The following is a 14,897-nucleotide window of genomic DNA, read 5'->3' on the forward strand; positions in this document are numbered from 1 at the left end:
ACCAACCCCACAGTTCTCCAGAGTTTTCTTGAGTGTGAGAAGCAGAAAATGTTAGAAAGAAGGATTTAGATTCGAAGGAAATAGATTTAGCCCCTTGAGAGGGCCTGGAACCTATTCCAATGGGCCCTGACTGTCTCTGCCCCAGGGTATTTATAGAAACACCAAGGGGTGGAGTAAAAGATCTCCCCCCAGCACAGCCAAGTGCAGATCATCTCAGACACCTGCACTCAGGCCCGTGATCATAATCATCCTCTCTATGAGGACCTGCTGGGTAAAGCCATGAGGAACCTGAAAACGGGCTCCCACAGGCCCCACTTTCTTAATATATAAAAAATAGCTCATTATTAATAGCTTACAGCGATCTTCATAGCTGCTAAACCTCCCAGTGTGGGAGTAGAGGATGATAAAGATGGCATTTCTCTTTTGGATTAGGTCCAAGGTGACTACAGCAGTCTTAGCTGCATCAAGCCCTTTCTAAACCAAAAACTTAATGCAATTGCAAGCTTAAAGAATCCCTTAGCTTCATCATTACCATAAACAGGTTAACATAAATATTGCTATACATAGTTATAATTCTCTCAATCTTACATCTCAAAGCAAACTCTTTTTTTTATTTAATTTATTTAATTTTTATTTTGCAATACAATTCAGTTCTACATATCAGCCACGGATTCCCTTGTTCTCCCCCCTCCTGCCCCCCCTCATCTTCCCCCCAGCCCACCCCCCATTCCCACCTCCTCCAGGGCAAAGCCTTCCCCTGCAGACTGAGATCAACCTAGTAGACTCAGTCCAGGTAGGTCCAGTCCCCTCCTCCCAGGCTGAGCCAAGCGATCCTGCATAGTCAAAGCAAACTCTTAACAGAACCATTTGAATTAACTTGCTAACAGAACATAGGAAAAACTTCTGATGTTTTTACGTCAAACAAATATTTCCTTAACTTCACAAAACTAGGGTGCATTAATATCAATAAATTAACATAATTTTTGCAAACATACATTCAACTTTAATTCACTCATAACTCCTTTTCTTTATAATTTTTTTAAACAAAATCTCAAGCCTACTTAGAAAACTCAAATTTTTCCATTTAAACAGTTCCATTTGTAACATAAAACCAGTTCCATAAGTAATTCCATTTTTACATAAACAGTTACATAAAACAGTTCCATTTTTAACACAAAACAATCCATGAATCACTAGTTAATAAAGCATATATGCATACACAAAACTGCATCTTGAGTCTATATAGAAACAATAAATTTCTTCATTTAAACAGTTCCATTTTTAACACAAATAATTTCAGAAAACAGTTCATTACTCTAAGTAAATTCAAAATTGTCCCATAGCAATAAAATCACTATTGTTCATTTCATTAAGTCCCAAAATTCAAATAATAAATTCTGGTACCAGCCTTCCAAATATGAAGAAATCCATAAAAAAATCTTTTTGTAGTTTTTTCATTTTTTAAAGTTCAAAAAGTTCAAAAGTAGTAAATTCTGGTATCAGACTTTCACTTCCAAATATGAAGAGACGTTTTACAACCAAAATTTTTTGCAGTTAACAATTTTAGTTCAAACAAGCATCTCTGCAACTTTCATTCTCAAGTCAGAGACCTTCTTAGTTACAGTGATATTTTAAACTGCACCGTTTTTTGCTGTTAGCTCAGGTTTTTCTGTGTTGCGTTGATTTTCCACGGATCTCAGTTGCGAATGCCTTGTGCTCGTTCTGGCATCCATGATTCTTAGCTTCTTAGCAGCTTCTGGAGCTTTTGAAAACCACTCAGACTGCCTGCTTTGCAGTCTACTATGACACTATCTTCTGTGTCTCAGGTTTTTTCACCATATACATTAAGCATTGACTCACAATTAACATTTACACTTTTTCACAAACTCACAAACTCACATCTTGCAAAGCATTTAGACTCACATTCAACATTTACACTGTTTTACAAACTCACATAGAACATACTAACATCTCCTTATTTATACTCCTTAAGGAAACTATAGAACTGCTTTAGCATATATATTTCTTATTTACTTCTTATATTCATTCTATATTCTTATCTAAACTTACATTTACAACTAGCATCTTTACTTCTTACTTATATTCTTCCTTTAAGCTTATTATAGAACTACCTTAGATCTTTACTTCTTAAACTTATTACTACATATCTTACACTACCTTAGATACTTCTTGCAAGCTTATATTCTTAAAGGAACTCTATAGATCTATTTTACAAACTTATATATGGCTACCATTAGCATATATCTAACTTAGCAAACACCTAAAGATTTCTTAACACTTAGAGATTTAACATTTTCTAGCAAGTCAGAATATTTTTCTACTTCTTATTCATAATTATTATCACTATCTCTATTAGAAAGATTCTCTTAACTAGATAGGAAGTATGCAAATCATTTCTAAAGTTCAGAGCTTATAGACAGCTTTGATAATTTTGGGAGTTCTTTTGAAACAAGAGTGTTTAATGGCTTTCTCTTAACTCTGGGACTTAGTGACTTTTGTTGCTATGCATTTCAGATGTTTTATTGTTGTTACTCTATTAAGAGCTACGTCAGTTTACAGCAAACCCAAAAAGGAAGAGAAAAGAAAAACCTTGTAAGGAATATTCTGTTTCTGAATTGCTTAGCTAGTTATTCCATAACAGTCAATTTCCCAACAGGAGATGATAGTGGTCTAAATTGGAGTGAGGTTCCAGACCTGCAGCTTACAACAGGTCTGAAGACATTGCTGAGACTTACTTACAATTGTCTCAAACTCCTCAGCAGTCTGGAAACCTCTTTATTCTCCTACTATCCCCAGACTGCAAGATGAAACCTTAATATCAGGAAAATTAATTTAGTTGCTTGTAGCTTGAGTTTTCCTGCCTGGCCCACAGTCAGGACAAGTCTCTGATACCCGCCAGTCCCACAGCCACTCAGACCCAACCAAGTAAACACAGAGACTTATATTGGTTACAAACTGTATGGCCGTGGCTGGCTTCTTGCTAACTGTTCTTACAGCTTAAATTAATCTATTTCCATTCATCTATAGCTTGCCACATGGCTCGTGGCTTACCAGCATCTTCACATGCTGTTTCTCATCATGGCGGCTGGCAGTGTCTCTCTGACTCAGCCTTCCACTTCTCAGCTTTATTCTCCTCCTTGTCCCACCTATACTTCCTGCCTGGCCACCAGCCAATCAGTGATTTATTTATTGACCAATCAGCAACACACTTGACATACAGACCATCCCACAGCAGTTGCTCTTTACAATCACCACCAAACTCTGATACAATTTTCCCCTTCTTGATTTTTAAAGCTGTATTTGCCATGATTTCTATAACAATGATGTTTGATTGATTTTTTATTAGCCCAATATTTTCACCCAAACTGCTACTATTCAAAGGAGTTAACATATTGTTCTTTCATGAAACATATCCTTCATTAGCTTACTGAGAAAGCATTTTCATCATTTCACTTCATTAGCCTGATGTTGTTATTGTTTGCAGCTGTGATATTTAGCGTTGGTTTTTTTTTATAAGGAACTTTCAGGTGAAACAACTCTATTTTGTAAGATAGCTAGATTTTATGAAATTTGTTTTCCATCTATAAAGCAGTCATTTCTTTTTGAATGCCTGTTTCCTTATCTCCCTTATTAGATTTGCAAAGGAATCACTCATTGCAGGCTGTTTGTTCAAGAGGTAAAGAACTTTTTAAATCTCCCATAAGTTTCTTCATATCTAAAACAACGTTCAGTGTATAAGCTGCTTTCCCTTGTTTTAAGGATTTTAGAGTGGCTTGTTTGCTCTTATAGGTAGCTTTTTGTCTCATCTGAGTTCTCAAGAGGTAAGATTAAGCTTTCTAGCATTGCTTTGAGAAGAAACTTTAACCCTGATATTGTTATTGTTAGCAATAACATTCTGAGCTGAAAAGTTTTTGGACAGTATCGCCATCTTTAGCTGAAAAACTACATTTCCCAGAATGCATTTCTCTTCATCAGCTCGCTGTTATGACCTAGCTCATGGACTTCATTTCCCATAGCTCTTTTTTGGGTCCAGGAGTCAATTTCTGGGTCTCTTTTACTGGGCTTACCTTCAAAGTTTTCTCTGGGGAGGTTTGAACCAAGCTTGAGTTTTCTTTTTTTCTTTCTTTCTTTCTTTTTTTTTTTTCCAGATTTATTTATTATTTATACAGCATGTATGCCTGCACTCCAGAAGAGGGCACCAGATCTCATTACAGATGGTTGTGAGCCATCATGTGGTTGCTGGAAATTGAACTCAAGACCTCTGGAAGAGCAGTCAGTGCTTTTAACCTCTGAGCCATCTCTCCAGCCCAAGCTTGAGTTTTCAATTATGGGACACTGCGAGATTTCTGTTCTGAGCTGGCTTCAACAGGTGTCTCTCCTTCATTTGACACTGGCCCAGGATCAGAATTGCACCTGCCTCCTTAGCAGGCATTGAAGCAGGCATTCCTTTTACCAACTTCCCTCAGGGCTTGTGTTTGCCTTAGCCAGTCAGAGTAAAACAAAAACATTTGCAACAGAGCTTTTCCATAGCTCCTTCAGTGTGAAACCTCAGTAAAAAAAAACCCACTCGGGGCAGTGGTGGCACACACCTTTAATCCCAGCACTCGGGAGGCAGAGGCAGGCAGATCTCTGTGAGTTTGAGGCCAGCCTGGTCTCCAAAGTGAATTCCAGGAAAGGCGCAAAGCTACACAGAGAAACCCTGTCTCAAAAAAACCAAAACCAAACCAAAACAAAACAAAACCCCCCCCCCCCCAAAAAAAAACACTCTATCCCCTACAGACAAAGAGAAGCTTAAACCAGGATTCCTTTACAGATAAGAACTTAGACCCCTTTCAAGTTCCCAGGTAGTGATATGAGCTCCAGGGACTTAAAAACAGAGTCAGGATATTCGGCCATCTGGTAGGGGCTAATTGGCCATAAAACAGCCCAAACTTCTCAAACCCCGGAGACAGCTTGTAAAACTCCTAACATGGTTGCTGAAGAAACGAGAGATAAAGACACCATGAAAGCCTGAAAAAAATGAAACTGATATTAACCAAGGAGAGGGAAGCGGGTTGTGGGGAATGAATTCTGTGGTCTGTGCCTTTAAGAACTAGCCTCACAAAGAAAGGGCAAGCTCTTCCTGGCCTCACTGCCATGAGTGCATTGGACCAGCTTCCCTGCCGCAGCTTGTAAATTTAAACAGAGTAAACCTTGCTTTTGCATGGTGGTATGCATGTCCTCAGTGGTCTCTCTGGGGCTCACGATCTGGGCACAACATTCAGAGAAATTTCTCCCACTGATAGATCTTTATCTCATTTTGCTTGTTCCTTCCCCCCAGATGCAGAGTTTCAGATATCTCAGGCTGTGCCTCTGTTCCTCTGCTAGCTGCCTTTGGAGATAGGGGCTCCCTGCCCCCAGAATCTGCCTCAAACTTTTAGCAGCTTTCATTTTCTGGGGAGGAATCTGTTCTGTAGCGAGCACATACCCCAGTTACGGGGGAGGAATAATCACTCTTGATTCAGACTTGGTATAACACTCATTTATTCACACAGTAAGATTACAAGCAATATTCATCCTGTCTTCCAAATGGAAGCAGGAGTACCTCTCCGGGTATACAGGTCCGGACTCGCCACGTCGGTTCCTCTGGATCTTGGGTCAGCCTTCCTCAGGTCAGCCATGTCTGCACTGGGGACAGGATCTCACATCTCTGGCAGAGGAGAGTCGTCTCGCTCAAGGGCCTGACGAGCTCTATTGGTCGGGTCTGAGGCTTCATCTTTTATATTCTTTTCTGGCTAGGTTTCTAGTCTTATCCCTACTTCCACACATAGCTTATAGCTTATCACTACTCCATTTGTGGTTTACTTACATCATTCTATTGCTTATCACTCCTGACCAGGGTTGTTCACCCTAGGCCTTACATGTGTTCCTTACATTCCATCCCCTGATGCCTGAAATGTCTTCAACATAAAAGGCATCACATGAGGTCGCAGCCTGGGAATTTACAATATATTATCCTAATTTGTTAATCCTAGCATTCTTATCCTTCTCATTCTGGGTGGTTTATTTTTATGTTTTTTTCTCTATATATGCATTATATAACTTCAACCAAGTGCTATAAGCTGCAAATTCTTTTAACACATCTATAACAAAATCTCTACACAATATTCTAGTACATATGCTTTGTAAATACATTGGTTCTCCTGTTTCCCACTGTGGGTCATTCAGGAAATCTTTATCAATGCTTATTATTGCTTCATCAGGATTATGTTTTAGCCATGTTCTATATGTTTCATATATTCTGTGATTACCGCGGCCCACATATGCTGCAGCTAAAGCGGCGCTTATATGTAGGGCTGCATCCATGTTATTTCTGTGTATTTTTTTTTTTTTTTTTTTGGTTTTTCGAGACAGGGTTTCTCTGTGTAGCTTTGCGCCTTTCCTGGGGCTCACTTGGTAGTCCAGGCTGGCCTCGAACTCACAGAGATCCACCTGGCTCTGCCTCCCGAGTGCTGGGATTAAAGGCGTGCACCACCACCGCCCGGCATTTCTGTGTATTTTATACATTCCATTCACCCTATATATACTAGATTGCATGGTTCCATAATATCTCATGTATCCATCTCCAATTAATCTCATATCATGTATACCTCTTTCTATTGTCAAGTGGAACATTAAGTGCATCAAGAGCATTGGGAGGTTGTCTACCTCATCTGGTTCTGAAAGGTAGAACATTGCATATTTATGGGTGCAGTATTTGCATCCCTGTATCGTTCCTGCCATAAATAATATACCTATTCTATAGAAAATATCAGACAATGGTTCCATATATTTTTGGTATGTGGTATATAGTAAATTACTCATTCCATTTTTACTAAGTAAATCGAAGCGTCTGCCTGATGGATTCCAAAGTGGATTTCCTGTTACTTGATTCCTGTAAGACATCTTAAGCATGGAGTTATTATCAAGCATTTGATTTTTTCAGACAAACATAAAGCAATACTTATCCCTAAAATTACTAAAAACCAAAAGGTTGCTAACTTTATCCAGTGCCACCATGTGTAAATTGGTGTACATATTAGATCTAATCTGACTAATCTGCCTAAATAATCCCAAAAGCTGCATTTCTGCATCTGTTTCGCCCAGTCCTTGTGTATGTATGTATTTGTTCTTAACAGATTCACTAGATTGTGCGTTTGTGCTTGTGATGTATGTATGGCTGCATCTTGTTCTTTAATTTTGTTATGTATGGATTCTAGTTGTTTCTGATTGAAATCTGCAATGTGTTGTAACTCCATTGCTTGTTTTACAAATGTTTGGTGATGTTCTAATTCTGTTGGGTCATTAAATAAGTGTGAGCCATCAAAATAATATTTTTCTTCTAGTGTTAATGTGGTCACTCTTTGTTTGGTTATGTTTTTACCATCCTAATTAGTGAAATTCATTTGTAGGATGCTACAGTTGTGTACCATATAGCATCCTGATTCTGTAATATTGAATGTTGTGATATCATCATTCATTGTGGTTTCATTAAGATTTATGCAGCTAACTAAAGTAGGTAAATATTTAGCACATATCAAGAAAGTGTAATCTCCTGTATCTTCTAGTGACTGTGTGATAGTAGTTACTGCTAATTGACTAGTTTCAAGTGTGCTTTCTGGTAGATGTGGATAAACATATGTATTTGCTCCTAATGATATGGAGTCTTCTAATGGTATGTACACCGGTGTGTCATTCATATTGGTCCATAAGTAATGGTCTATGGGTACTAAGTATTGGTAGTTCCATTCTGATACTCCTGTTCTTTCAGTATATAGCTGTGGTATCGCCTTGGAATGATATGCTGAAAATGAATTTTGTAAGAAGATCTGTACTAAATGTATATTGCATAATCCATCTGTACATGAGCTTTCATATTCAGGGTTTAGTATACTTTGATATTCTCTTGTTCTTCACCCTAACCCTGTGCTAAATAAACTATTTAATTCATTATTCATATTACTGACTTGAGTTCGATACATTTGACACATCATCATGTTATGGTTAGTATTAATAAGTTTTGCTTGATAGGAGAATTGCTCCTTATAAAGGTCTTCTGACATTTTTATCTCGCCTTGCATAGTTTGTATTAGTGTATGCATGCCATCTATAGAATTTGCTATAGCTGCTAAAGCTTCTGCTGTTTTCTTATTTACTTCTTGTATGTGGTATATTTCTGCCTTTATTGGTTCTATCATTGCTGCTGATACTCCTCCACCCATTATCCCACCTAAAATTGCTCCTGCCATAAAGGCTGCTACTGCCATTGCTTGTAGTGGTCTTCTTCCTACTCTTGTCGGTGATGAGTAGTCTAAATCAAATCTAAAATTCACATCACTACAATATTCTATAGGTGGTTTCAGTGCTGTCAAGTCTATTGTAATTTCAATTTTTCTAATCCTAGGGTATAAAACTAATTTAGCTGGACTTTTTAGGTCTGGTATAATAGCTGGTGCCTTGACTACTGTTGGGGTTCCTTCTGGTGGAACTGATGTTCTTCCAGTAAATAAAGGTCCTACGTGTAGGTCCACTATGGTTTTCGTATTGTTGTTTTGTCTAATGTTTGTATTTGCTTCGGACATGTTTATACATGCATATGCAAAAGAGTGTTTTTCCCTGTGTAATGTGGAATTTACTGTAAGTATGCAGATGTGTGTTGTGGTGTCTGTGTTGCAATCATATTTAGGTTTCATTGTGTGTCTCATTGAAGCCCAAGGTTGTTGTATAATATCTGTAAGTATGATTGGGAATCTCCAATGTTCTACTCCTAATTGCAGTATTTTTGTCCAGTCATCCCATTTCCATTCCTTTCCTTTTACTGATGGGTTATCTGTGCTATATAATACAGAGAAGTTACCATAGAATGGTAAATTGGGATAGTCTGCTACGCATAACCAGTTAGTATTATTTTGTCCTGGTACATCTAGCTTATGCTTTTTTAATGTATCTCCATAAGTTATTGGGACATCTATTTCCCCAGGGTTTGGGTAATGGTATTATTCCAGATACTACTGGCCATGGTTTTACCATTTCACCATCATTGCATACTGTCCAATTCATAGGGTTGCATGGGTTTATAGGTGTTGTAGTTACTTTAGGTGTCATTGAATATGTACTAGTAGGGTAATCACCATCATAATAATCATGATTGTAATTATATACTTGTTCTTTCCACCTTTCTGATATCTTATTATACAGCATACCTATCTCCTCCATTTGTTGTGCTATTACTGGTGCAAAATATTGTCTCACAAAGGAGCTATTCATGCCTAGTTCACAGTCAAATTCTGGTTCTGTCTCTATTCCCATTGTATTGGTCCTATAGTGTGAGTCTACCCTTAATGTGTTTGTTCTGATATGTGAATTCTTTGTCCAATACATGTTGTATATGGCTGCGTGATTGGTAATGTTGGTCCATAATTCATTGTAATGGCATTTTAATGGGTTCAGCTCATGTATGTTGGTGTTAACACCATCCCCTGATTCTAGCATATATTCTTTGTTTGGATGGTATATGCTAAGTGCCATTCTATATTGATCACAACCCTTATACCAGGCATATGTTAAACATGCTGCCTATTTTTGCCAAAAACTATGTGTTTTTCCTATATAATGTGTAAATCTTTGCTCTGCTGACCAATAGAGTGGTAATTTGCCTTCTAGATCATAAATTGTTGGTGTAGCAATGGTATTCTGTTTCCTAGTGCCCACTTGTATAACATGTGGTGTGATGGTGGGTCTGTTTGTTGTGGGTGTACTGTCCAATAGGGCTGGCATTGGTATGCTGTTATTGCCATCGCATCTGCTAACCTGAGACAGAAAAATGAGCACACAGAGGCCCCAATAGCGTATAGCTTGCTTGCCTTTAGTGTGTACATCACCTTTGCTATTCTTATTGCCTCCTGTGCAGATAGTGTATCCAGCATACCGTGAATTTGGCTGCTCTGGATGCTGCAGAAGCGTATCCAGGATTGGTATTGTTGACTATGTTGTGTGAGTAGCTTCTTTGGTAAATGATGTTACAGAAGGGAAAAACAAATTCTAAGATTGGCAGTACTATGTATACTGCAATAGCTATTAGCCAAATCGTCAGGAGGGTTGCCCTTATGAATATCACCTCCCTGACACACATTTATGCTATATCCTCCAGCCTGGCTAATTTCAAGTCCTTTTTACCTTGAGTTATCCACACGTTGTTTCCTGTTCCTGGTGCTATTATTTCTGCTGGGGATAATTTGTTATTCTTCCGATTCCTGTAAAGGCAATTAGGATTCCTTATTACTTCTCTATCTATAACTGTAGGATAATCTATTGTATGTTGTTTTTGTATAGCTTCTTCTATTGGTGACTTCCTATTTATTCTGGGTCTGGTATTCAATTCATAAGTTGCTATTTTTATTGCTAATGACAGTGGCATTCCCTTATGCATCTCTAGCTGTTTTTTAATCATTCTGTTCCATCTTTCTATTGCTCCGGCTGCTGTCGGTGTATAGACTCTATGGAAGTCCCATTGAATGTTTAAGTTTCTAGCCATTCTTTGTGTTTTGGCTCCTGCGAAACGAGTTCCTTGGTCTGATTGTATTGTATCTGGTGTTCCATATGCTGCACACCATCCCCAGACTGTAAGTATCGTCGTGTTTTGGTCTGGGTGTGTGCTTTCTCGGGCCATCCCAAGACCTGTCGTTATGTCTACTAGGGTACAGCAATATTTTCCCTTGAAGCTGTTTAACGGTCCTATGAAATCTATTTGTAGGATTCTATTAAAATCCATTCGGTGTCCTATTATCCCTTGGTAATTGTGTGTTAATCTTGTCATAGCCTTTGGGCAATTGTTGCAACTATTGATTGCTTTCCTTATTGTCTGCCATGTTATCTTAAGATTTCTTTTATCGAACCAACTTTTTAGTGCATGTGTACCTATATGTCCTAACTGCTCATGGATTTTCAGTATCTCTTCTGTACTTATAGGTATGTCCTTAGTTGATGGTCTTACCTGTATCCATTCTCTCTGTATTTTACCTTTTCCTGTTTCTGGATCAATGTTTGCCTTCCATGTACCTTTTAATTTTATACTTAATGCTGAAGCTAGTTTGTCTACTACTTCATTGTTTTTACTTGTCTCATCCTGTTTCTTGGTATGTGCATCTACATGGTATACTATGATTTTGATTAGTCTGCTTGCTGCATCCAATTCCTGCCATGCTGCCTTTGACCATATGTCTTTACCATTAATTTTCCATCCATTATTTCTCCATTTACCTGACCATACTGCTATGCCATTTGCCACACACCATGAATCGGTGTATAAATAAATTTGTTTATAATTGTCCTTTATGGTTTGTCTTATCGCCAATAGTGCGGCTATAACTTCTGCATGTTGGGCTGATTTATCAGTGCCCTGGTCTGTAATGACCATTCCATCCCCAGGTCTATAGGCGGCTGCTTTCCATCTCACTTTGTTGTTCACCGTAGTTGCTGATCCATCAGTGAACCAGGCATTAACCAGGGAGGGATCGTACTCTCTAGTCTCCCAATGGCCCATTGGTACCTGTTTCTGGGGAGGGGTTGAGGTTGGGAAAATGTATCCCTCTGGAGTCATGGGCCTGTCGGACTGAAGTATCGACTCCGATACCGCTGGTACCGACCCCTTTGCTGACAGAGGTGTTGATCGAAGGAACTCCTGAAGGTACCATTTCCACTGAAGTACCTTTCCTTCCATGGGTGGTCCAGCCCATGCCTCTCCTGGTGCCTTTACCCAGTCCAAAATGGGTATATGTGACCAGAGAGTCACATGGTTCTCTTTGAGCAGTGAGTGGATTGTCCTGAATGCCTCGTAGGCTGTCCATATGGTTCTTTCGAACAGCGAATATTTGTTCTCTGACCATGGGAATTTCTTGCAGTAGAAGCCTATTGGTGTTTCCCTGTCTTTATTTTTTGAAAATATATTCCAATTACCATAGCCCTGCATATACAAGATGTCCACAATTACGTGGTCACCGGGCTGTATATAATATAGGTGGCTGTACTGGTTTATATATTCCAGTACCAGTTTAACGGCATTTTCGCAGTTTTGGTCCCATTCAAAATCCTGTGCTTCCTTTGTTATTTTATATAAAGGCTGTAATATGATCTGTAGGTATGGGATATGTTGCCTCCAATATGCAAATAGGCCAATTAGATGTTGTACCTCAGTTTTATTCTGGGGTCGCTTAATTTGTTTTAATTTATCTATTACTGTTTCGGGTATTGTTGGTCCTTCTGTAGTCCAATGTACCCCTAAGAATTTTACTTCTGTTCCTGCTTTATTTACTTTTTCTAGGTTTATAGTCCATCCTTCATTTCTTAAATGTTGAATTAGTTTCTCTAATGTACTTTGTACTTTTTCAATGGCTTGTCCTACTATCATTATATCATCTACATAGGTATATATGTTACATTCTGATTCTGGTTCGAAGTTCTTTAATGTAGTTGTTAAGGTGTTGTGTGCAATAATAGGACTGTTCAAATACCCTTGAGGGAGTCTCAAGAATTGATATTGCTGTCCTTGCCATGTAAATGTAGTAAGTTCCCTAGATGTTGGGTGTAATGGGATTCCAAAGAACATATCACTTAAGTCTATAGTTGCCATTGCCTTTGGAGCCGAATTTTTAATTCTAAGAAAGATGTCTTCCACATCGGGAAGTTGTCCTGGAAGTTTGGGTGTTTTTTCATTTATTCTCCTGAAGTCAACTGTAAATCTCCATTTGCCATTAGGTTTCAACACCGGCCATACCGGGCTGTTATAATTAAATGATTGAGATTTCTCTATAATGCCTTCTTTTAGCAAAGTTTGTATAGTCTCTGTTATTTCCTTAATACCTCCTTTGATAGGGTATTGTACCGTGAAGGTCGGGGGTGTGTGTGTGGTAACTTAATAGGTTGTATTTTTACTTCTGCTAGATTACATCTGACCTTAGCTATTCTCTTATTATTTAGAAAGTCTGGGAATAATTTTCTTATTTCTTCAATGCCTAGGATATTACAGGGTGCATTGAAGCTAGCTGCTTCAATCTCATATTCCTTATTATATAATTTGAGTCTTAATTTTATTACTGGTACTTCTGTTTCTGCTGCTACTCCCTGTATTATAACCCTTTTGTCAGTTTTAAAATGTTCTGTAAATTCCGTTATGATACTAATTTCAGAACCTGTATCTATTAGCCATTTTACTATTCTTGGCCCTTTGTTAGTTATTATAGGTATAGCTACAAATGGTCTACCAGCCGGGTTGATCAAGTCCTCTACGCTCCTGTTCCTTCCTCACTATGTTTAAGGCTAGCCTTTTGCCCATTAATCTGTCCTTATCAATATCCTGCACCGTTTTCATAAGCAGTGCGGTAGTTTGTGCCTTGCTACATCCCTCTAATTCTTGTTCTACCACATCCGGATTTGTTAATGTGTTAGTCACGTTTACTGATTTCATGCCGGCCTTATTTTTAACCTTGGAGGCTACTTTCCCCCACTGTTCTTCAACCTCATCTTGATATTCTCTACCTGTCACCGGGGAGATGTTAGTCTTCCTAAATTTCTTAATTAATCTGTTCATTGTAAGTGGCATACCAAGCCGTACAAAAATTTAATTAATTTTTTCCTACGGTACCACTCCCAGTCACTAATTCATTTAGACTGATTCAAGGAATCAGTTATCAATTTTTCAAATTTTAAATCCGCAATCCTTTCTATCCTTTTGGCCAGCCAGCGCCTCATTTAGCTCTTTGCCAGCACCTTCCGCTCTTCCCCAGGGGTCTGGGTTGGCATCAAGGTGTCCGGTATTCTTTCGGTACTCTGCACCCTTAGGGAGGGTGGTGTTTCCCATCTGCTTCTGATACTCTCTCTCCTACCAGTTCTTCCTCCTTGGACCTTCAGATTTTCTTTAGGTCCTCAGAGTTGACTTCGAGGAGTTGATTTCTCAGAGCGGCTTTGAGGTCGCTTGCTAGTTTATTTGGTTTCCTGTAATTTGTTACTCCACCAGAGTAATGGCCAATTCTTTTGTATTACTTATTTTACATTCCTCAGTGCTCAGTGGTCAAGGAGGCCTTAAGCCCAAAATCCTGCTGACTATGCCAACTGTAGCGAGCACATACCCCAGTTACGGGGGAGGAATAATCACTCTTGATTCAGACTTGGTATAACACTCATTTATTCACACAGTAAGATTACAAGCAATATTCATCCTGTCTTCCAAATGGAAGCAGGAGTACCTCTCCGGGTACACAGGTCCGGACTCACCACGTCGGTTCCTCTGGATCTTGGGTCAGCCTTCCTCACGTCAGCCATGTCTGCACTGGGCGCAGGATCTCACGTCTCTGGCAGAGGAGAGTCGTCTCGCGCAATGGCCTGACGAGCTCTGATGGTCGGGTCTGGGGCTTCATCGTTTATATTCTTTCCTGGCTAGGTTTCTAGTCTTATCCCTACTTCCACACATAGCTTATAGCTTATCACTACTCCATTTGTGGTTTACTTACATCATTCTATTGCTTATCACTCCTGACCAGGGTTGTTCACCCTAGGCTTTACATGTGTACTTACATGTTCCTTCTGTTTCTGTTTCTTCAGAGTCTTTCTCCCTGACAGTTCCCAGTTTGGTCTCAGTTTATCGCCTTTGCCCCAGAAACATTTTTTTTGACACTGAAGTGGCAGCTTTTCCTGCCACTGAAGGTAGGGGCTTTTTGTCCATTTCTGTTTTCGGGATCTGTGAGGTTTGTGTTCATAAATTAAGCTTAGCAAGGGAGGTTTTTGCCATCTCTAAGCTCGCAGTGGGCTGTTTTCATTTGTCTGTGCTCTCAGAGCTTATGGCCTGAGGCAATCAACCCCTCAAG

General features: G+C 39.0%; 1 protein-coding gene across 1 annotated transcript; it reads right to left on the reverse strand.

Moving 5' to 3' along the window:
- Positions 1-6,566: 6,566 nt before the first annotated feature.
- Positions 6,567-14,355, reverse strand: LOC131894260 (uncharacterized). Its single transcript, XM_059244484.1, has 4 exons — positions 14,280-14,355; positions 13,343-13,572; positions 10,216-12,169; positions 6,567-6,945 (listed from the first exon to the last, which is right to left on the reverse strand). The coding sequence occupies exons 1-4, from the start codon at positions 14,353-14,355 to the stop codon at positions 6,875-6,877; spliced, it is 2,331 nt and encodes a 776-aa protein (XP_059100467.1). The 3' UTR covers positions 6,567-6,874.
- Positions 14,356-14,897: the final 542 nt, after the last annotated feature.

This window comes from Peromyscus eremicus, chromosome 17, assembly GCF_949786415.1.
Source record: "Peromyscus eremicus chromosome 17, PerEre_H2_v1, whole genome shotgun sequence".
Taxonomy (NCBI): Eukaryota; Metazoa; Chordata; class Mammalia; order Rodentia; family Cricetidae; genus Peromyscus; species Peromyscus eremicus.